General features: G+C 36.1%; 1 protein-coding gene across 1 annotated transcript; it reads left to right on the top strand.

Moving 5' to 3' along the window:
* The first annotated feature begins 21,529 nt into the window (after positions 1-21,529).
* LOC149575073 ((R,S)-reticuline 7-O-methyltransferase-like) lies at positions 21,530-22,661 on the top strand. The gene is made up of 2 exons (XM_089812160.1): positions 21,530-22,247; positions 22,335-22,661. The coding sequence occupies exons 1-2, from the start codon at positions 21,530-21,532 to the stop codon at positions 22,574-22,576; spliced, it is 960 nt and encodes a 319-aa protein (XP_089668286.1). The 3' UTR covers positions 22,577-22,661.
* Positions 22,662-23,781: the final 1,120 nt, after the last annotated feature.

A 23,781-nucleotide genomic window follows, 5' to 3' on the forward strand; every position in this document is an offset into this window, starting at 1 on the left:
TACAGTCATACCCCTCTCCGTTGGCAGCCGTAGATCTGAATGCAGTTTTCAAATGTCTCATTCTTGCTCATACGGACTCCAATTTTGATGATTCTTGTTATGAACTTCGCTATTTTTTTGTGCTCTATCCACTAATGAAGTTAGTTTTTGATTTTCATGCATGAATTCTTCAAAAATTGCAGATTCTCAGCCGTGACTGTGCATAGTTCTCGTTTTGGAAACTTCGGAGGATCATAACTTTCTCATACGACCTCGTATCGAGGCGATTCCTTTTTTGAAAGTGCATGATTTTTTGAGTAGATCGTAGTGCTGCTATTTGTTTCCTTGATTATTGTGCCCAAGTTTCACTTTTAGCATATGCTCTTCATGAGGGTTTGTAATGCATTGAAATCAAGACCACTAAACATCTCTTTCTAGTGGTAATTGTAAATGCACTAAAATAAAGTGCCAAATCATATTTCTTTGTGGGGGGTTCTTTGATTGAGTAAAAAGGGGGGGGCATTGTTGTGGCTGGATTCTCTTCCTTTTAGCATTTCTTTGCATTCCTTCATCATGGATCAAACAAATATGCCCATCCTAACTCCATACAATTACTTTGAGTGGAAATCACGCATGATAATTCACTTAAGGAAAGCTGGATTAAATAGGATAACTATGGGACTTGAAACTGAACCTGCTAAAGATGAAGACAAGCCTAAGTGGTTTAACAAATGTGATGAGGCATATGGAACATTGTGTTTGTCTGTTTCTCCTGACTTGCTATTTCACATTGAGTCTTTGGATACACCAAATGAAGTATGGACAAAGCTAGAAACATTATTTGGCACACAAGATTCAATGAGGGGTCATATGTTGGAAAATGAATTAATTAGTTTTAGTCCAGGCAATTTCAACACAATCCAAGATTTCTTCACCAAATTGAAATCACCAAGGCTGCAGTTAAAACAATGTGGAATTGAAAAGAAAGATGAACAACTGATTCTCAGTATTCTCTCTAAGCTAAGTTCAGAATATTCTGTGTTTGTCTCTACCTTCTATGCTACTAAGGGTGCACTTGGTACTCAATTCACCATGCCATCTCTAGATGATTTTGCTGTCAATCTTACTCGAGAACAGGACAAGCTAATCCAGATGGGCACTCTTAAGTCCTCTAAGTCACATGCCTTAGCAACCAACCAAGGCACAAAAGAACAAAAAGGACAAAGTAGTAACAACAATAGTAAGGATGAGAAACAAAATAATAGTGAGGAAAAGAAGGATCAGATACCAATTGCTTCAAAAGCAACTATTGATACCTCATCCTCCAAGGGCGATAAGCCTAAGAAAGAAAAGGTTAAATGTGCCTATTGTAAAAGACTCGGTCATGATGAACATAAATGTTTGAAGAAACAAATTGATCACTTGACATACATTCTTGAGAAGAATAATATTAGTGTTCCTGAGTCTATCAAACAAAGTTCTAATGAAGAGTCTAACAAGGCAAAAGAAAACAACAAGGGGAAAGGAAAGGGCAAAGCTCTTGTTGCAGTTGCTTCCTCACCATCCACTTGGGTTCTTGATTCGAGTGCTTCACACCACATGGCTTCATCTAAGGAAGAACTTGCATCCTTAGAGCCATGTACTATGCCTTCTATTTTGATGGGTGATGACACTCCTATTGAGGTGTGTGGGAGAGGGTCTGTTGATGTGGGGGATGGCACATTCCATGATGTTCTTTGTGTACCCTCATTATCAACTAATCTCCTATCAATATACCAAATCACTCACACAGGTTTAGGCAAGCGGGTTGAGTTCACTCCTGATTCAGTGGAGATACGTGAGTTGCATAGTGATTCTGTAGTTGCAGTTGGGAGAGCAGATCATCAGTCACGGCTCTATCTGTTTTCTCACTTTGTTCCTGATCCTCCTTCATCTGTTTTGCTCACTCACTCTAATGATGTGAGTAAATTATGGCATGAGCGGTTTGGCCATCTTAACTTCCGCTATTTGCATCAGCTCAACCAGCAGAGCATGGTCACAGGGTTGCCTTCGGTTCAATTCTCAGGAGGTGTTTGCCAAGGTTGCATTCTTGGTAAGCATCCTAAGGAAAAGTTTGACAAAACTAAGGCATGGAGAGCTTCACAGATACTAGAGTTAGTTCACAGTGATTTGGCTGGTCCATTTCAACATCCTTCTTTCAGCAGGGCCCGATATGTCCTCACATTCATTGATGACCTTTCTCGATATACATGGGTGTACTTTCTCAAACAGAAGTCAGAAGTATTTGACCATTTTCAAGACTTCAAAAATTTTGTAGAAAAGCAATCTGGGAAAGCCATCAAGATTTTGCGCACAGACAATGGTGGTGAGTATGTCAACCATCGGTTTGAAAGATTTTTCACTTCAGAGGGGATTGATTTACAGCATTCAGTTCCATACAATCCTCAGCAAAATGGTGTTGCAGAACGGAAGAATAGATCCTTGAAGGAAATGGCAAACTGTATGATTCACTCTAGATCTCTTGCACCACAGTATTGGGCAGAAGCCATTAATTGTGCTTGTTATATCCATAACCGTGTTCCTCACCGAGCCTTGAAGGGAGTTACTCCTTTTGAAGCTTGGAGCGGTCGAAAACCATCAGTTAAGCACTTTCGAGTTTTTGGCTCCCCTACATGGGCCCACATTCCTACAGAGAAATGTAAGGCCTTGGATCCGCAAAGCAGACCTTGCATATTTGTAGGTTATCCTGATGGTGTGAAGGGTTATCGGTTGCTCCACCCTACTACACATGAGTTATTCATTGAGAGGAGTGTTCAGTTTGAGGAGGGATCTTCAAGCTCACTTTCTATCACTTCTCCAACTTCTACCTTGACATTAGAGTCACTTGGAATACATGACAAATCTTCTGATGAGTCAGATTCACCTGAATAGTCTTCTACCTCTACTTCTGATGCAGAAAGTGATTCAGAGAACTCACCTCCTTCCTCTCCTAGTCATCATTTAGAGGTTAATGATTCCCCTCCAGATCCTCCATCTTCTTGCCCACTTTGGGCTAGACAGACCTTGCAGTCTACAGGTGATTGGGTTGGGGATCCATCAGACACCAGGCGAACTCGTTCACAATTCTAGGATGCTCCACATGTCTTCATTGCTACTGCCTTAGATCCACAGTCCTTTCATGAGGCTTCTGGTATTTCTGAGCGGGATACAGCTATGCAGGAAGAGTATAGTTCCTTGATGAGGAACCACACTTGGGATCTTGTCCCTCTTCCTAAAGGAAGAAAACTTGTTCGATGTAAGTGGATCTATCGAACAAAATTTGCAGCAGATGGGTCAGTTGACAAACACAAGGCTCGCTTGGTTGCCAAAGGATTCTCCCAAGTTCCGGGGATTGACTACTCTGAGACTTTTGCGCCAGTTGCCCGAATGAATTCCATTCGAATTGTTCTTTCCATTGCTGCAGCTAATCGTTGGGAAGTACATCAGATGGATGTGAAGAGTGCTTTTCTTCATGGTGACCTTCATGAGGAGATCTACATGGAGCAGCCATAGGGCTTCCTTCAGGATTCTTCACTTGTGTGTCGTCTTCGAAAGTCTCTCTATGGCCTCAAACAGGCTCCTCGGGCCTGGTATGCCAAGATGGACTCCTTCCTTCTATCATTTGGGTTCACTCGGTGCCATTCTGATCCTAATGTGTACATTTTGCAATAGGGTGATTCACTTCTATTTTTGGTTTTGTATGTTGATGACTTGCTGATCACAGGAAGTTCTTCACCCACCATTAAGGCTGTCAAAGTGGCCCTTCGGGATAGTTTTTTGATGACTGACTTGGGCTTGTTGCATTACTTTCTCGGGATTGAGATCCTTCAGTCTCCTTCTGGGATCACCATCACACAATCCAAGTATGCTCTAGATTTACTCTCGAGGTTTCATATGGCTGACTGTAAGCCTGCTCCGACTCCCTTCCTTTCTGGAGTCAAACTTGAGGCTCAATGTTCTTCTCCACTTGTTGATGGCACTTTGTACCGCCAACTTGTTGGGAGTCTCATTTATCTGACTCATACGAGACCTGACATCTCCTATGCTGTAGGCATGGTCTCTCGATTCATGCAGGAGCCCCATGAGTTACACTAGAAAGCAGCCAAGCGGATCCTTCACTACATTCAGGGTTCTCATAGTTGTGGGATTCACTATGCAGCAGGTATTGAGCTTGATTTGGTGGGCTACACAGATTCAGATTGGGCAGGTGATTCTGAGGATCGCAAGTCTACTTCAGGGTATAGCTTCTCACTTGGGTCAGGTCCTGTTTGTTGGTCGAGTAAAAAGCAGTCTGCTATTGCTTTGTCTTCTACTGAGGCTGAGTATCGGGGGGCTGTAAATGCTGCCACTAAGGCCATTTGGATTCAACATCTTCTCACTGAGTTTGGTATCCAGATCAGACGGCCATCAGTCATATTTTGTGACAACCAGAGTGCCATTCAGATCTCACGGAATCCAGTTCATCATCAACGGACCAAACACATAGAGGTCCACATGCACTACATCCGGGAGCTCATCCATGGTCATGTCATTAACCTTCGCTATTGTCCGACTTTTGAGCAAGTTGCTGATATCTTCACCAAACCCTTCACTGAGAGCAAGTTCCTTCATTTGCGAGCTTTACTGGGGGTGCAGGATGCTTCATCTTTTGGGGGGGCCTCTTCCTCTCACTCGGAGTCCTGACTTTTTTGTGGGGGGGTTTCTTTTCTCTCTCTCTTTTGAGAAATCTTATGTACATGGGTACCTCATCAGGCTTGACTTGCCGGGACCCATTTCTACATCCACCTAAGCTTCGCTTATGGGGGGGTGTTAGTGTAGTTTTTTATTTTTCCTTTTTTGCTAGGTTTTTCCTACACTTTTTAATAATCTCGCTTAGGTTAATAAAGCATGTCTTATTAGGAGAATGGTTGTGAGGTGTCACCTTCCTACATGTGAGCATCCATTAGCTATCTTGGGAAGATACTTTGCTATCTTTAGTCCGATAGATGGTTGCTCCTCATTGGTTGGTGTTGACACCTCCTCCCTCTTCCTAGCCTATATAAGCATGCTACCTGGCTTGTATTTGCATCTCTTATTTTTGCATCCTCTTAATGCTATTTTGCTTCCAGCATTTGCATTACTCTCTTGGAGACTAACTCTATGATGCTATTTTGATTTTGTATCATTTGCATTCATAGTTTAGATATTTACTCTTTGCACTAGTTTTCTGGGTTATTAATCTTTTCAGATTCTAACACATTTTCCCATTTTGGTGATTACCAATTCCTCAATTTGCATCTTTTTAGCATTAGGCCTTTGTCTCAAACTTGAGAGCCTTGAAGTTTGTTATGCCTGGTATTTCTTCCATTTGTTTCAATATTCCTTGGAAGGTAAGTGGGGGCTTGCTAAGCACAACTTCACCATTTCCTTTTCCTTTTGATCTCCTAGTGAAAATAGTTGTGGAGGCCATTGGTGGCTTGGTAATGATTACCCTAGCCTTTTTCTTTGCTGGCTCTACCTCCTTCTCAACTTCTTGTTCTTCTCCCTCTTCTCCTTCTTCTTCTTCTTCATCCTCTCCTTTTCCCTCACATTAGAGGACTAGTGGAAATTTTTCATCTTAGCTATCTTCCTCTTTCCTTTGCTAATTACCTGGGGTAGCTTTATTTTAAGCTCAATTCTTGCTTTGGCCTCATCATATGTAACAAAAATTGGTTGCTTGGGATCTATAGGTTCATTTATGAAGGCTTCAATATTATCCTTGCTTTCATCAATATTTACCTCATATGAGAGAGGTTTTACCCATTGAAATCAACACTTGATTGCCTGAATGTACACTTTATCATAGTCAATCATGAAGCACACATCATCTTTATAATGTTCGACAAGCTTAGGAGGAATACTGAACCTGTTGTTCATCCTTTCCTTGAAATATTCAAATTAATTATCCATAATGAAATTAAAGTTTACACCCATTTATGCAATGAACTCATTTATCTGTTACAAGATAGGAACATCTTTTCTCCACACAACATAACCTTTAGATGAGAAAAACTTTTGCACATAAAAGAAAACACATGTCAAAAAAGAACCAAATTTGCAAGGGTTGTTCTTTGAAGTCCTAATACTGTCCATATTCTTGTTCAATTGTTTTAGTAGTAACTCTGACAAGTCAAATTCCATGTTTTTCTTTACAACCTTAAATGCTAAGTCCACTACCTCACATGGAAGATTGTTCAATCGACTAGAGCTACAAATATTTTGGGAAATTACATAAATACCAAATCTCAATTCCACATTAGAAACAATGCTAATTTTAAAACCTCTACCATCCCACTCAGCAAGGGTTTTCCTTTGGAGTTCATCCCAACTTGGGGGTTTTGTAGATTTTTCTTTGTTTAGCATGGGGAGGCCAGTACTCTTATGAATCATCTTCTTGGTTATTAACACAGGCTACTCTAACAATAATTGACCATTGTGCACACGACTAAGAATGTATCTAATCCACTTAATTTGAAAACTTTTTGGTAAGTGTGTGATATGAGTTAACCCTTTTGTTTCTAGGTGCTTATGCTCGAGTTTTAATGAACCATGAACACACATCTCACCTAAAGCACTATCCATTTCTAGGGTTCCAATTTCCTAAATAGAGCACCTAAAATGAGTAAGAATTTTATTAATTAATAGAACCTTTTTTGGAATTTGAGATTGTGCACCATTACGGTCGAGTGCTTTCGTAGCTGCTGGAACTAGGTTAAAGTTTGGTGCTTTCCACTCCAAACCCTTAACCAACATTTCTAAACCTCTTTTTTCCTTCCTAATGCTAGTGCTTCTAGATGCCATCATTACACGGTAAGTGAAATATTTTTTTTGAAGAAATTGTTAACTGGAAATTCTAAAATTGTGGTGAAAAATGAAGTCAAATTTTGCCCTTTATGATGAAAATTCACCATTAATGCTAGATACTATAATGACATAGTGCATGATAGACTATCATCCACTCACTAGCTAAGTAGAAACTTGTGATTTGGTGATCAAACAAACTTTCATTACTCCCGACCTCACTCGGTAAAACCTGATCTCATGTGATTCCTTTGTTTGTGAAATACTGATTTGGATCTTCGGCTTTTGTCCATTTGGAACTACTTGAGATATAGCTTAAAAATATAGTTCTAGTTCCTCCATGATTCTAATTGGAAATGGTGGAGTCACCCACTTTTTGAGTGACATGGCCATCATTTGAACTGTTCTGCTAGGTAGATTTGGGAATCCACTACTGTCTCATCTGCTTCCTGATGTTATCCATTTTCGCTTTCTTGAAATCTTCAATTCTTCCTCTATTCATGTATTTTTTAGCTATATGACCAATTTTAGTGCACGTATAGCATGTTACTATTGAATCTCTCTTTCTGAAGTGATGCCTTGTATAGTCTATGCCAATGTGTCTGTATTCTCCACAATAGTGACATCTACACCAAGTATTGTAGCCCCATCCAAACATTGCCTTGACTATTTGTTTAGTAGGATTAAATGTTTTAGATCTACATTGAGATGCCTTGTGACCTTGTTTCTTGCATTTCTGACATTTACCTTCAAATTTTGGTTTCTCCTTGCATTCATTATCTTTATGACCATATTTACTGCAATTGTAAAAAAAATTATTGAATTTTGCCTTTCCATTGCTCCAACATGTGTTTGATGTATGATCTAACTTACCATAGTGATTTCAAGTAGGTCTTTGATTCCTTTGGGCACCTTGTTTGATTCCTTTCATTGATTTTCTTTTTAGAGATTAGATCAGCGTTCAATCTTTCATTGATTAGATCATTCCTTAAACTTTCATTTTTAGATCTCAGATTCATGATTTCCTCATTTTCATTGGAGAGCTGATTGATAAGACTTTCTTCTTGAAGGGATTGACTTTGATTTGCATTGTTCCTTGCCTCCAAGTCTTCACTGGCCGTATTCATTTGTTCCAAAATAACACACATTCTTATTGACTGAACTTCTTGTTCTCTTTTCATTGTTCTTACCTCTTCTTGCAAAGAGCCATTCTTTTCTAGGAGTTCTTTGATTGCTTCATTTGATTCATCTAAACTGCTTGAAGGGAAAATTTCATCAATCTTTTCTTCAACATACTGGTGGTCATTCATTTGTCTTGCAAGTTCCTTCCTTCTTTCCAGGGATTGGGAATGATGTTCTTTTGTTTCCTTGAGATGAGCTATGGCCATTTCCAGATCTAGCTGCTCATTATCAATAGCTTTATGAAGTCTCAATATCTCTATTGTCCTCGATCTTTGCTCAAGCTGTCAAGCTTTATCCTAAGAACCACTTTGCTTTGATACCAATTGTTGGAAATAATCAAGACTAGCTAGGTTACTAAGAGGGGAGGGATGAATCAGTAACCTCAAAAAGTTTAAATCAATTCAATACTTAACCATATAAATCATTTACCATTTATTCATTCATCTAATCTACTACATGCATGAGAAAAGATAAACACTCATAACACATGAACATAGTATTTTGGTGACCCAAAATCCTTCAAAACAGAAAGTAAAACTGGGGTGGGGATGATACCCAAAAAACTTCACTACTACATTATAAAGTTGGCATGTTAGGGCTTACATTGACCACTTCTGATGATCTGCCCCATTAAGAGCAATTTGGACTGCTAGATCCACCTTGTTAGAGGTTTTACAAACATAGAATGAAGTATGCACTCTGTTAAGAGATTTATACAAAGACATTTAAGTCTACCCTATTAAAGGATTCAGAAAATTGATTCACCTATCAGGATGAAATAGTATATCTAACTTACAACTTGATTGCTGATTAGATCTTTGAAGTACAGATCACCTTTTGTGACTGATATATCTTTGTTGCTCCTTAATGACCTTGCTGAAAACTCTTCTTTCCTGCTGATTCACATTCACTCTTCTCAAAGCATTACATATCATTCCTTGATATTCTCATCCATATATTGCAAATGATACAATACATTACATATATACCATTCCAACAATTACAATTACAAGGTCACCTAAATCACAAGTAAACAAAACATTACTGAGTCAGCCAATTAGTAGAAAACTCGGGCTCTTCATGATGACTTGGTGACCTTCTCATACTCAATGTCCATTACATTACTCAACATCATCATGCACTTGGTAGAAGTGAAAGCTCAGTCCATACTAATCATACAACATATCTTGGAACTCGGTAACCATTTGAGACTTGGTAGATATAGTGTCACTTAGTAGATACTGAATTCTTTCGATTACCTTGCTATCACCCGATAAAGACTACACATCCATCATTTGGTAGAAACTTGCTTTACATCACACAAATTGATAACTTAGTAGACACTATGAAGCTCGATAAACATTGTTGAACTGCACACTCACTCGATAGCTTTAGGAATGCTCAGTAAGAACTTCTTAAGTGATGATGAACTTACAAGGTAACCATTGAATGCTCGATATAAACTGTAGACTAAGTGATGAGCTCGGTAGCCATTCAGAATTGAATAAGTGTTATCACTAAAAACAAATACAAAATAATGCCAATAGTCTCCCCCTTTGGCATTACTGACAAAAACACTTATGAGCCTTATGTACACTGACAAACTGATTTTGGATTTTTCAAAATTGATCTTTGTAAAGTTGTTGTATATACATATCTTACATATCTCACATATCTCCCCCTTACATACTATATAGTACATACATAGCTTATTATTGTACATATATCAATCTATTTTCTCCCTTATTTTCTCCACAAGTCTCTTATCATTTCTTACTCCCATGTCTCCTACTATCTCTTATTCCCCCTTTTTGACAATAATGCCAAAGAGTATATGCAATATATTCAAATAGAGACAAAAAAATGTGAGATAAATTTAGAGTGTACCTTGAGAATAAGAGCCAATGCCTTATCCAAATTATCTTGAAAAATTTTGTAGGTGGAGAGTGCCACTAAAACTTTTGCAGAAAGTTCCATCATATGATCTGCTATGGAAAAATTGTTATCCTAAACCAATGTTTTTGAATATGCAATGTGTTTCTACATTGAGTCCATAACTAGAAGGATCATATTTTGTATATCAATTGGTGAGGACCTGATCTTGGCTTCCTCTCTTAGTAATTCTACCTACATTTTTGACAAAAAATTTCACCTTCATGTGATGTGATGAGCTTGAACTAGGGTCAAGATGTAGCGTTTGAGCACTTGCCTTCATATCAGTCTTAATTAATTTATCATTTATCTCCTTAGTATACTCGGTAACATCACAAAGCTTGCCAAGAAGTGATGTTACATTGGTGAAGGCTTGTTCAAGATTGCTCAAAATTGTAGATAGCTCTACCTCGTTTATGGCAATGTGCTTGAGCACATTATTATCAAACTTCTTCTCTAACTTCTCTATGAGCTTTTCTTGGCCATAGGTATCCTCATTGAACTTATTTATAGCTTCTTCCAAATGCAACTAAATGTGTTGATATGAGTCAACATCAACACCTATAGCCTTAGTTATTATATTTTTGGCATTTCCAATTATGGTGAACTATCTATCCATCTTATCTCTTAATTGTGGCATTCTCATTTCATCAACTATGGCATTGTCCAAATCCAACCTAGGAATTACAATTTCTTTGTCCAAGTCAATGTCTTCATCAATAGCTTTGTAGTAAGCAGAAGTTTTAGAGGAGTCTTTGGTTTTACTTTTGAGCTTACTTCCTTGGACTTAGAAATAGAAACAATAATAGAAATAGTTGGACTTGCAGAAAAGACTTGCATAAATCTAGTTGAAGGGAAACTAAAAGAAGTACTAACTGTGTCCAAAACTGATGTAGTATTCAAAAATGAAATACCAATAGGTGGCATAGACATTGAAATACTTACAACTGAAGAACTGGTTGGAACAAAAATTGGTGCAGTTAAAGATGAAGTTGACAAAACTATAGAACATACTAGAAAACTTACTATACATGGTACTGAAGAAATTGACACAATTGGAGAATTGGTAACTATACGTACTACTGAAGTAGATTGCTCAGGAGCTGATGAAGAGGGCTACAACTTGGTAGATGAAGTGGCTGATAGTTCCATTGTAGATACCTGGACCTGTGAGGTAGCAAGTGCAGATGATATATCTGAGGTGGTGGCAATCATACTTGCTAAAGCTATCTCCAACCCTAATGATGTAGCAATTTTAGGTGGAGAATGAAGAAGGGAAGCAATGACTTCTACTATTATTTTCATAGGATCATCTTCTTCATCTTCTTCCTTGTCTTCCTTTTCAACTTCTTCCTCCTTCTTTTCATCATCAACCCTTAATGCCTGATAATCTTGAACATCAAAAGTGACACATGGTGTGTTATCCTCTTCATCATCATCCTTGATTTCCACTAGATCATCATTAAGTTTATGTAGATGATAGATGTTCTTCCATATGTTTGTTTTATCTCTAACAACATTATCAATATCTTTGATTAAAATCAAACATTTGTGGAATCTAATCATCATTTTACCTTCATTGTCTTTCATGGCTACCTTGACTTCTACATCTTTAAGATTTGGCAGTAACCTCCTCAAAGATTATTCATAAATATCTTTTTCTTTCTGTATAGCAAATTCCCACCTTGGTTGCAATCTTACTAACATTTTTTTTGAGATTTGAGGAGCAATCTGATTTGGGGAATACTTCCATTTTCCCATTTTGGTGAGTACTAGTTCCTCAATTTGCATCTTTTCAGCATCAGTCCTTGTCTCAAACTTGAGAGCCTTGAAGTTTGTGATACCTACTCCTTCCATCTATTTCAATCTTTCCTAGAAGGTAAATGGGGGCTTGCTGAGCACAACCTTTTCCTTTTCCTTTTCCTTTTGATCTGCTAGTGAAAATAGTTGTGGAGGCTATTGGTGACTTGGTAATGATTATCCTGGCCTTCTTCTTCTTCTTCTTCTTCTTCTGCTTCTTCTTCTTCTTCTTCTTCTTCTTCTTCTTCTTCTTCTTCTTTTTCTTCTTCTTCTTCATCCTCTCCTTTACCCTTGGTAAGCATTAGAGGACAAGTGGCAGTTTTCATCTTAGCTATCTTCCTCTTTCCTTTCCTAATTGCCTAGGGTAGCTTGATTTCAAGCTCAATTCTTGCTTTTCCCTCATCACATGTACCAAAAATTGGTTTCTTGGGATCTATAGGTTCATTTATGAAGGCTTCAATAATATCCCTAGTTTCATCAATATTTACCTCATATGGGAGAGGTTTTACCCATGCAACTCAGGGCCTAACTGCCTAAATGTACACTTTATCACAATCACCCACGAAGCACACATCATCTTTATAATCCTCAACAAGCTTAGGAGGAATTTTGAACCTATTTTTCATCCTTTCCTTGAAATCTTCAAAGTAATTATCCATAATGTTGTCAAGTTTTACACCCATTTTTGCAATAAACTCATTTATTTGATAAAGGATAGGAACATCTTTTCTCCGCACAATAGAACCTGTAGATGGGAAGAAAATTTACACATACAAAGAACCAAATTTGGAAGGGTTGTTCTTTGAAGTCCTAATACTATCCATATTCTTGTTCAATTGTTTTAGCAGTAACTCCGACAAGTCAAATTCCATGTTTTTCTTTACAACCTTAAATGCTAAGTCCACTGCCTCACATGGCATGCTGCTCAAATGACTAGAGCTGTAAATCTTGCGGGCAATTACATGAATACCAAATCTCAATTCCACATAAAAAATAATGCTAATTTTCAAACCTTTACCATCCCAACTCGGCTAGGGTTTTCTTCTGCAGTTCATCCCAACCTAGGTTTTTTGTACATTTTGCTTTGTTTAGCATCAGGAGACTAGTAATCTTATGAATCATCTTCCTCATTATTAACACATGCTGCTCTAAAAATAATTGACCATTGTTCACATGACTAAGAATGTATCTAATCCACTTAATTTAAAAACTTTTTTGCAAGTGTGTGCTATGAGTTAACCCTTTTGTTTCTAGGTGCTTATGCTCGTGTTTTAATGAACCATCAACACACATCTCCCCTAAAGCACTATCCATTTCTAGGGTTCTAATTTCCTAAATAGAACACTTAAAATGAGTACAAATTTTGTTAATTAATAGTACTTTTGGTGAAATTTGAGATTGTGCACCATTAGGGTCGAGTGCTTCTGCAACTGCTAGAACTAGCTTGAATTTTGGGGCTTTCCACTCCACACCCTTAACCAACATTTTTGAACCTCTTTTTTCCTTTCTAATGCTAGTGCTTTCAGATGCCATCATTTCTCGGTAAGTGAAATAAATTTTTTGAACAAATTCTTCACTGGAAATTTGCTCGAAATCACCTAGATGCACCTGGAAATCTCTTAGCTCTGTGAATTCTGAAATTGCCATGAAAAATGAAGTCAAATTCTACCTTTTATGATGAAAATTCACCATTAATGCTAGGTACAATAATGACATAGTGCATGATAGACTGTCATCCACTCACTAGCTCGGTTGAAACTTGTGATTCAGTGATCAAACAAACTTTCATTACTCCTGACCTTTCTCGATAAAACCTGATCTCATGCAATCCCTTTATATCTGAAATACTAATTCAGATCTTCTGCTTTCTTCCATCTAGAACTACTCGAGATATAGCTTGAAAATATAGTTCCAGTTCCTCCTTCATGGGTCTAATTGGAAATGGTGGAGTCACCCACATTTTGAGTGACATGGCTATCATTTGAATTGTTCTGCACGGTAGATTTGGGAATCCACTGTTGTCTCATCTACTTCCTAATGTTATCATCTTTAGCTTTCTTCTCATCTTCAATTCTTCCAATATTCATGTAGTTTTTAACTATATGACCAATTTTACTACACGTATAGTTTCTTACTATTGAATTTCCCTTTCTCAAGTGATGCCCTGTATAGTCTATGCCAATATGTCCATATTATCCACAATAGTGACATCTACACCAAGTATTGTAGTCCCATACAAATATTTCCTTGACTATTTGTTCAGCTAGATTGAATGATTTGCATCTACATTCAGATGCCTTGTGACCTTGTTTCTTGCATTTGTGACATTTAACTTCAAATTTTGGTTTCTCCTTGCATTCATTAGCTTTATGACCATGTTTATTGCAATTGTAACATTTTCTGTTGAATTTTTCCTTTCCATTTCTCCAACATTTGTTTGATGTATGACCTAACTTACCATAGTGATTGCAAGTAGGTCTTTGATTCCTTTGGGCACCTTGTTTGAAGGATTCACCTTCTTCTTTGTAACCAAGTCCTGCTTTACCTTTTTGCCTATGAAGGTTCTGCTCACTTTGCTAACTCAATTGATCCATGTTTGCTTGAGATTTCATCATCCTTTCATTGAGTTTCTTTTCTGAGATTAGATCAGCTTTCAATCTTTCATTTATTTGTCTTTCAGTGATCAAATCATTCCTTAGACTTTCATTTTCAAATCTCAAATTAATGATTTCCTCATTTGCATTGGAGAGTTGATTGATAAGACTTTCTTGCTGAAGGGATTGACTTTGATTTGCATTTTTCCTTGACTCCAAGTCTTCACTGGCTTTATTCCTTTGTTCCAAAATTTCACACATTCTTATTGATTGAACTTCTTGTTCTCTTTTGAATTTTCTTACCTCTTCTTGCAGAGAGCCATTCTTTGCTAGGAGTTATTTGATTGCTTCATTTGCTTCATCTAAACTGCTTGAAAGGAAAAAGTCTTTAATCTTTTCTTCAACATATTGGTGGTCATTCAATTGTCTTGCAAGTTCCTTCCTTCTTTTTAGGGATTGGGAAAGATGCTCTTTTGCTTCCTTGAGTTGAGCTATGGCCATTTCTAGATCTAGCTTCTCATTGTCAATAGCTTTATCAAGTCTAAATATCTCCATTATCCTTGATCTTTGCTCAAGTTGTCAAGCTTTATCCTGAGAACCACTTTGCTCTGATAACAATTGTTGGAAATAATCAAGACTAGCTAGGTTACTAAGAGGGGAGGGGTGAATCAACAACCTCAAAATCTTTATATCAATTCAGCACTTAACCATATAAATTATCCACCATTCATTCATTCATCTAATCTACTGCATGCATGAGAAAACATAAACATTCATAACACATGAACACAGTATTTTGGTGACCTAGAAACCTTCCAAATAGAAAGTAAAACTAGGGTGGGGATGATACCCACAAAAATTCACTACTGCACTATAAAGTTTGCATGTTAGGGCTTACATTGACCACTTCTGATGATCCCCCCCATTAAGAGCAATTTGGACTACTAGATCAACCTTGTTAGAGGTTTTACAAACATTCAATGAAGTATGCACTATGTTAAGAGATTTATACAAAGACTGTTAAGTCTATGAGTTGTTAAAGGATTTAGAAAACTAATTCACCTATCAGGATGAAACAATAGATCTGAGTTACAACTTGATAGTTGATTAGATCTTTGAAGTACATATCACCTTTTGTGACTTATATATATTTGCTGCTCCTTAATGACCTTGCTGTAAACTCTGCTCTACTGCTAATTCACATTCAATATTATCAAAATATTACATATCATTCCTGTATATTCTCATCCATATATTGCAAATGATACAATACATTACATATATACCATTCCAACAATTACAATTACAAGGTCAGCTAAAACACAAGTAAAACAAACATTATGAGTCAGCCAATCAGTAGAAAACTTGGGTTCTTCAAGCTGACTTGGTGACCTTCAGATACTCAACATCCACTGCATTACTTACCATCATCATGCCCTCGATAGAAGTAGAGGCTCGGTCCATACTAATCACAAAACATAGCTTGGAACTCGGTAACCACTGGAGACTCGGTAGATAGAGTGTCACTTGGTAGATACTAAATGCTTTGATTACCTTGCTATCACTCAGTAGAAACTAGCTTTACATGACACAAACTGATAACTCGGTAGACACTATGAAGCTTGATAACCACTACTTGTTCAATGAACACTGTATGCTCGGTAAACACTGCTAAACTACACACTCACTCAGTAGCTTTAGGAATGCTTTGTATAGACTTCTTTAGTGATGAACTTACAAGGTAACCAATGAATGCTTTGTATAAACTATAGACTAAGTGATGCACTTGGTATCCATTCATAATCGAATAAGTGTTATCACTAATGACAAATACAACTTAATTCCAACAAAAGGTTCCTCTATGCATCTTGGGTCCTAAATACTCCCTGTTGACCAAGAACAGTTGCCATATAAATTCAATTATTCCTAGCCTAAGAGGGATAAATTTAGGAAATATATGGTGTGGCCGGGGAAAACCATAAAATCTCATAATAGAAAATGTGGGAAATAGGAAAATATCTCTCCAATTATGGTCAAGTCTCTTTCCCTCAGGAAGAAGGGCTGGTCTCAAAAGGCCCTTCAATATATCAGGAGCCCTAAAATATCCTGGATCTAAAATTTTTATAATTGCAACACTAAAATTATCCAAAAATGATACAAAATTATAAAAATGATATGTGCTATCCCATAACCATGTTCATAACTGCATTAGTAGACTTCAATTTATATTAGAAGTTTGATCGATGAAATAATAACTTATGTACCCTATATTCTTGTATAGAGTCAGATGCATCAGTAGTGAATAGTTAAGGAATGTGAAATCCTTTAATTCCCCACTCCGAGCCTTGGCAATATTATTTTGCTTTAATTCTAGAATATTATTGACATAATCATATTCCCCAATATGGTAAGCATCTTGTACATCTCTTGCAATTATGAATTCTTCCCATAAACCATATCGGTCCCATCCTTACCCACCATCTTATGAACACCATTTACAATTTTAACAAAATAATTCTTGAATTTTTTCAGTGGCATCATCTTGTTGACCTTCTTAGTGTAATCACCCACTTCTTTCAGGTCCATGGGAATATGTTGTAGCATTGATCTCCTAGTGTATGCCTTGGTGTTTGCTTCGAATATCATCCAACAGTACACAATCATCTTCTTTCTTCTCATGTTGCTACAACAGATCTTTGTATAACAATTTCTCATTGAATATGACATCCCTTTTTCTTAGAATTTTATAATTTTTAAAATCCCAAAGCCTATAACCAAATTCATTAATAACAAGATATTTCTCATGAAGAATTTATTTAATATGAAAATGCCATAAGGTGGATCTATTGCAAATCATTTAAATGAGTATAATACTATTACTAGTCAATTATCTTCTATGGGTATCAATTTTGATGAAGAAATTAGTGATCTCTTGATTTAATGTATATGAACATATTCTTGGTCATCCTCTAGAAACTTCTCTAGAATTCTTCTGTTAGGTCTATACCTAATCATCACCTTGAATTTAATGATCCAACTCAATAATCTTATCATCAACACATTTTATATCTCCTAAGAAAGCAACTATGTTGGCTTGATCTTACAATTTCTTTGGATTTGATCTTTTACTATAACTCGACAGTCACTTAATTTTGTTACTAAGTCAATAATGAAATACTCGACCATTGTTTAAGCTTTTTGGCTCAGTATCAACTAACTTTCTCGGTTGATACTAATGCTCGGCCAACACTAGATTTGATTGGCACTAATTGTGGCTCAGTTGACACTAGCATTACTTAGCACCCCTTAGTATTTTACTTTTTTGTTCAGCTAGGCTTAGCCTTCTTGACATAAATAATTACTTTACTTTGTCAAAGTCTATCTAATCATATGTCCATTGTAACTTCCTTTTCATAACCTCAACCTTTCCTCTAGGTGCTATAGTTATGAGTAACTCTCAAATCCTCTTCATTAATCAAATAGATACCATGGTTAGATTAGGTAGTAATATGTCTCATCCATATGTTTGACATCAATGCCAAAATAAAAATTGATCCAATTATAAGCTTCCAACATACCCAAGATTACCTATCGTACTCAAATAGGGTATGTGAAAGGGAGATACAGACGGGAAAACCTAATCACCTACTAGGAAGCCATGTACTAGGCCAAATTATCAAAAAAAAACATAGTAATGTTCCTAATTGACTACGATAAAGTCTATGATAGAATAGAGTGGAAATTTATCAAAATGATGATGGAATGCCTTGGGTTCCTAGAATTATTTATAAGAATGGTCTTCATACTCATGAGAGATGCTACAACTTTGGTTGAGGTCAATGGTTCAAGATCCAATGAGTTCCACATATTGAGGTATGTACAACAAGGATGTCCTCTTCCATCTTCCTTCTTTTTTCTAGCTATAGACTACCTTCACTACATCCTTAGAGATGAGTCTCTATCACCTAGAGTTAAGGGTGTCTTACTCTGAAACCTGCAGAAAATCTAAAATGTGCAATTTATTGATGATATTGCTTTCCTAATTGATGTTTCATAAAATAATGTTGAAAATATTGTAAAGAAGTTGGATATATTTTTTAAAGCTTCAAGTAGTCAAATTTGCATCAGTAAATCAATAATGCTAGGATGGCAAGATACCCACAAGACTGGTATGACAAATTTTGGGTTCTCATGGAGAGGGCCAAACCACACTATTAAATATCGTGGCATACCATTCTTAGTATCCCCTGATATCAATAACATGTGGAACTGGGTAAATTACAAAATTGAAAAGAAGAAGTGGAACATAAATTACCTATCCTTAGCTAATAGAATACAAGTTTGTCAGATGGTCCCAACTGCATAGACTATTCACTATTCCTCATCTTAGTTGTTCAATCAAGCCCACATCGACCATATTTAGAAAGTGATTACGAATTTTTTGTGGTCACATGGAAGAGGTTAGTAAAAAAAACATGCAGTAATGGGTCTGGTGTATCAAAAGGAAATAAATTGGAGGGTTAGGGTTGAAGCATTTTAGATGGCAAGGATGTGCACTAGCAATCAAGTGGGTAGCTAAGGCATTACAAGGAGAGGAACCTTTGAAATTCCTAATAAGGAATAATATTTCTAGAGGGGTCCTTCAACTTGGGATCCTCCTATGTGGTAAATGGAAAATTAGGGTCAGATGTATTCAAGACTATATGGAAAGGATGGGAGTGGGTCAAACACTAGATAGGAGGAGCAAATTTTATTGACAAGTCGGACAAGCTATGTGGTGAAAAATCACCATGGTGGAGCTTGGAGAGAAATAAAAAACCTCTAGCCCTATTGCAAGGTTGTTTGGCCAAATATTGGTGGAAAATTTGTATTTCAAATTTTGGCAACCTCATTATAGATGAGATATTTTTTCAATTGGAGGAACTGGCAAGAAACTATCCCCTACCACACTCACATAAGAGAACCTATTCTATCTTAAGAGAAGCCTGGTTACAAGCCAAACTACCCTTTAGCTGTGGGGAAATCACAAATAGACTCTCTAATCTAAGATGGCCTAATAGGTCCCCCATTTTGGAAATCATAGCCAAATACATATACAACCTCCTTTTTTATTCAGATTCTATCTTTGACCATGTTAACTATAAATGGAGTATTGAACTTGACCAACCTATTGGATTAAATTCCCACACGCTCTCGAGCATAGACCCATTGAACCGAAGATCATCTCCTTTATTTAGTAAGCCTTGCTACATAAAATCCTAATCATCATGCCTACTAGTAATCCACATTCATGTACTGTCTGCTACCTTCCTTAGTCGATTGATCACATCCTTTCTGACTATCCCTTTACCAAGGGGTTTTGGATGCTTCTCAACATTAAAATTGGACATTGTATCTCCTATTTCATGTTATTATTGGCCACATACCTCATGTATCCAAAGGTTTTAATACTATCTGGGACATTTTCTCTTCTTTACTAGTATGGAAACTTTAGATTCATAGAAATGAGGATATCTTTAAAAGTGGACATAAGGTTCTTACTAGGTCTCTATGGAGACTCATTATTCATCATATATTTTTGCAAGTCTCCATTAACTTCAAAATTATGGAGAAAAAATTCCACCAAGTCTTTAAGGAATGCACAAAAATCCTTAGGAGAGAGGACCTTGCCTTTGACATCCATACTGAACATAATAGAGATGATGAGGATGAATGTACATTGAAAGAGATGTTGAATTAGATTATCAAGAAGAAGAGAGTGGGTATAACTACATCACCTTCAAGGGATGGTCCTAGTACATTAGGAGACAAAGAGCACACTACCCTTGCAAAATAAGTAACAAAAACAAAAGCCACACCATTACAAGTAATACCAAGACAAGAAATCAGAGATGAAGGCAATAGGAATCAGAACTATTTCACAGTTGGTGAATTCATCGATAGAATGATTCCTAATAATAGGAGGAAAAATAATTTTTTGATTGTTCATCATACAACGGATATTAGAAATGGTAGAACTCCAATCATAATGGTTAGCCATGTCCCTAGGCCTTTGATTGTTTCCCCTACTACCATTCTAAAAAGCCCATTCAAATATCATCAGAGAGGGGAGACTATGCTTTAGGTAGATCAAGGAATATAATGCTCAGACTATCTAGAGGGTTAGACGATACTCTAATTGCTTGTTTAATTTTTCCTATATCTTTTGGTGGTGGTCAGATGTTTAAAATGTTATGATCCGAACTGGCTCGGATCTTTGATACTATTTTCCTAGTCACTCTGAAACTCTATCGTATGGTTGCTACTCATGCATTATGGTTTGACTTATACTTAATAAAAGAAAAAAGAAAAATAAATGAATCAACAACTAACATGTGAATAAACTCAAATCTAAAATTAATATAAATAGAACCCTCCTATTTATTATTTTTGATGAATAGTCCTTTTCTATTAATAAATAATATACTAGTTACAATTCAATATATATAAACAAAATTTATATTCATATTTTTGTTATATAGAAAATTTAAAATTAAACTAAATTTTATCAAAATTCATATTAAACTATTTTTTTATAATTATTATATTCATGAGGTTTACAAAATTATGAACTATAAGTACTTAATAATTGTCCTAGTATTCATATTCAGTTTTGCAAACATAAACACCAATGTATTAAGATTAAAATTGAACAAATTTAAATTATTGTACTAATATTAGCAATTTCCTAATTAGTATTTAATACTAGTATACTTATGAAAGTGTGGATAGATATTATTATACTTAGATATCCCAAATCTAAGTGCAACTACCACCGAAGCAGCCAAAAAAATAGAAAAGGAATCTTTGGAACATATAAATTTGTTTTTGAAAACTTGCCAAAAACAACTAATAATAATAAAAATATATGTTAGTAACCCTGCAAGAGACATAAAGAGCCCAGTTAGCTGCTACGCCTATTTTCATAATAAAACATTTTTCACCGCGTTTCTCTCTCCATGAGTGAAGTAATCCCAGGAACACGTTTTCAACGTAGATGCTTAAAAAGTATTATAATTTACACAACAATTTGCATTATTTAAACTACTGCTTCCCTCCTCAGGGAACCACAATTTTCTCTCTCAATATTTTATTTGAGCACAAGAAAAGAAGGGAAAAGAAAAGAAAGGAGCCCAGTGGCAGCCATGGAAGCCGAGCTGAAGCTTTACGACATCATATTTTCATTCGCACAGCCGATGGCTCTGAAAGTCGTCATCTTGCTGAACATTCCGGCCATTCTTTCCAATTCTGACGAGCCTCTCTCCGTTCGCCAAATTGCCTCCCTCATTTCTTCCTCCACCGGAAAATCTCCCATTAACTCCAACTACCTCGCCAGAATTCTCAGATTCCTCTCCTCTCATGGAGTCTTCTCCCAAACTCCAATCCTCTCCAAGAGCGGACAAGATGTGGAAAATGCATACAAATACGGATCGACGGGAATCTCAAAATTATTGGTGGAAGAGAAAGGGGGAAATTACAGAAAATCAAAATCAAAATCTTCTGCGGCGCTTCTAATGATGGAGACGAACCGCGATTTCCTGGAAGCGTGGCATCATTTGTACGACTGCACTGTCCATGGCGGATCTCTGTTTGAGAGGGCTCACGGATCTCATATTTGGGATTTTGCCAATTCAAACCCTGATTTCAGTGCCATCATCAACGACGCCATGGCTAGCAACTCCCCACTGATAATGAACGTCTTCTTTGCAAATTATGACGGATTTGAGGGCATCAAATCTCTGGTGGACATCGGGGGAGGCATTGGATCGGCGGCTTCCATGATTGTTCACAAATTTCCTCACATTCGTGCCATTAATTTTGATTTGCCGCATGTCATTGCTTCCGCTCCGAAAGACATTCCTGGTATGAAAAATCCAAACTTTTTAAATTTTCAACAATCTACAGACATTTTAGTTTCCATATAAGTGATCAATCATGAAATTGTTGCAGGGGTTGAACATGTTGCTGGTGACATGTTTGAGAGTGTGCCTTCTGCTGATGTGGATGCAGTTGTGGAAGAGAATGGATGTTTGGGGTTGGCTTTTGATCTGTTCATGATGGCTCACACTCATGGTGGGAAGGAAAGATCTGAACATGAGTATAAGATTTTATCTCAAGCTGCTGGATTTAAACGTTATAATATTATTAAATTGCCCTTTGTTCAAGCTGTTGTAGAACTCTTTAAGTTCTGACTGACTTGGGAAACTTTCTCAACAAGATGGTATTGTAAAATATTATATATGAATAAAGAATTAGTAAGATGCACAATCTAAATAAGTTCATTGAGAAAGTCAGATTTTATTGATTCTTAAGTTTCTTAGTTTAGATTCATAAAAAAGAATCAACATTAAAAAAAATTTTAAGTTGAGAGGCTTTCTACAGTGTCTACAATTGTCTTCAATTTAAACATTTGTCACTTATGTAAAAAATGGATTGTTGTTTCAAAATTTTAAAATGAGTGTAATTTGAGAAATGTTTGTAACGTTTTGAAAAATAAATCGATACACTTAGAAATGTTTTATACATTTCATTACAACATAATAAAATGGAGCACCATAGTTACCAAGCGTTACTCCATTTATTCACCTCTGTCCCCACATATTCAAGAGGAAACTTCTTCACACTCATCATCTCCTGCAACAAATGAAGTGAAAATTAATAACAAGTGCCACGTAGTGGCTTCTATTTGCCGTAGATTATAATAGTTTTAGTTAATTAGAATAATAATTTAAAAAATTAAAAATATTAAATATAATTTTATTTCTAATTGATTAATATTTGATATATATTTTAGATAAAACTTTAATATAAAAAATGTAAGTTTCACATAAATGCAATGATACTATTATAACTACTTAATTGTATTTTAGTATATCTGTATATTAATACATTAATATTATTTTTTACTATAGATAACTAAACATTTATAAAATGAATAGTATTAAGATTAGAGATTTTGGCCCTAGATAATCATCAAATAATTGTAGTAGATTTTAGTCTAATAACAAAGTATTTTAAGAAAGATATAATTATTTATATTATATTTTTACCTTTTCCCTATCAATAGCATTTTCATTCATTACATATTTTATATAAGATAGAAAGGAAAGAAGGTCACATATTTTCTATGGCCATCATCAAATTAGAAGGTATCCTTCTTTTAGATAATTTAGATTTGATTTTTGTTTGCATTTAAGGCTTTTGAATATGAAATGGACATGATTATTCCATTCCACCAGTGCAAAAAAATTAACTTTGCAGTATAGAGTTCATATTCGCATAAGATTTGTTAGATGCTAGGTTCGTCATGTACAAATCCCAACTATATTCTTAGTGCCTAGCTCAAATCATATTTTTTAACTGTGTATAAATGTAGTTTTAATTCATAACAGTTACA

This window comes from Cupressus sempervirens, chromosome 2 (assembly GCF_028749045.1).
Source record: "Cupressus sempervirens isolate cs-2001-9-10 chromosome 2, ASM2874904v1, whole genome shotgun sequence".
NCBI classification, from domain to species: domain Eukaryota; kingdom Viridiplantae; phylum Streptophyta; class Pinopsida; order Cupressales; family Cupressaceae; genus Cupressus; species Cupressus sempervirens.

What these genes read in the sequence shown, in the direction of transcription:
- LOC149575073 (XM_089812160.1), top strand. Translation starts at nt 21,530, where the DNA reads ATGGAAGCCGAGCTGAAGCTTTACGACATCATATTTTCATTCGCACAG. An exon ending in CGCTCCGAAAGACATTCCTG is followed by an intron (nt 22,248 to 22,334) that starts GTATGAAAAATC and finishes AAATTGTTGCAG; the next exon opens with GGGTTGAACATGTTGCTGGT.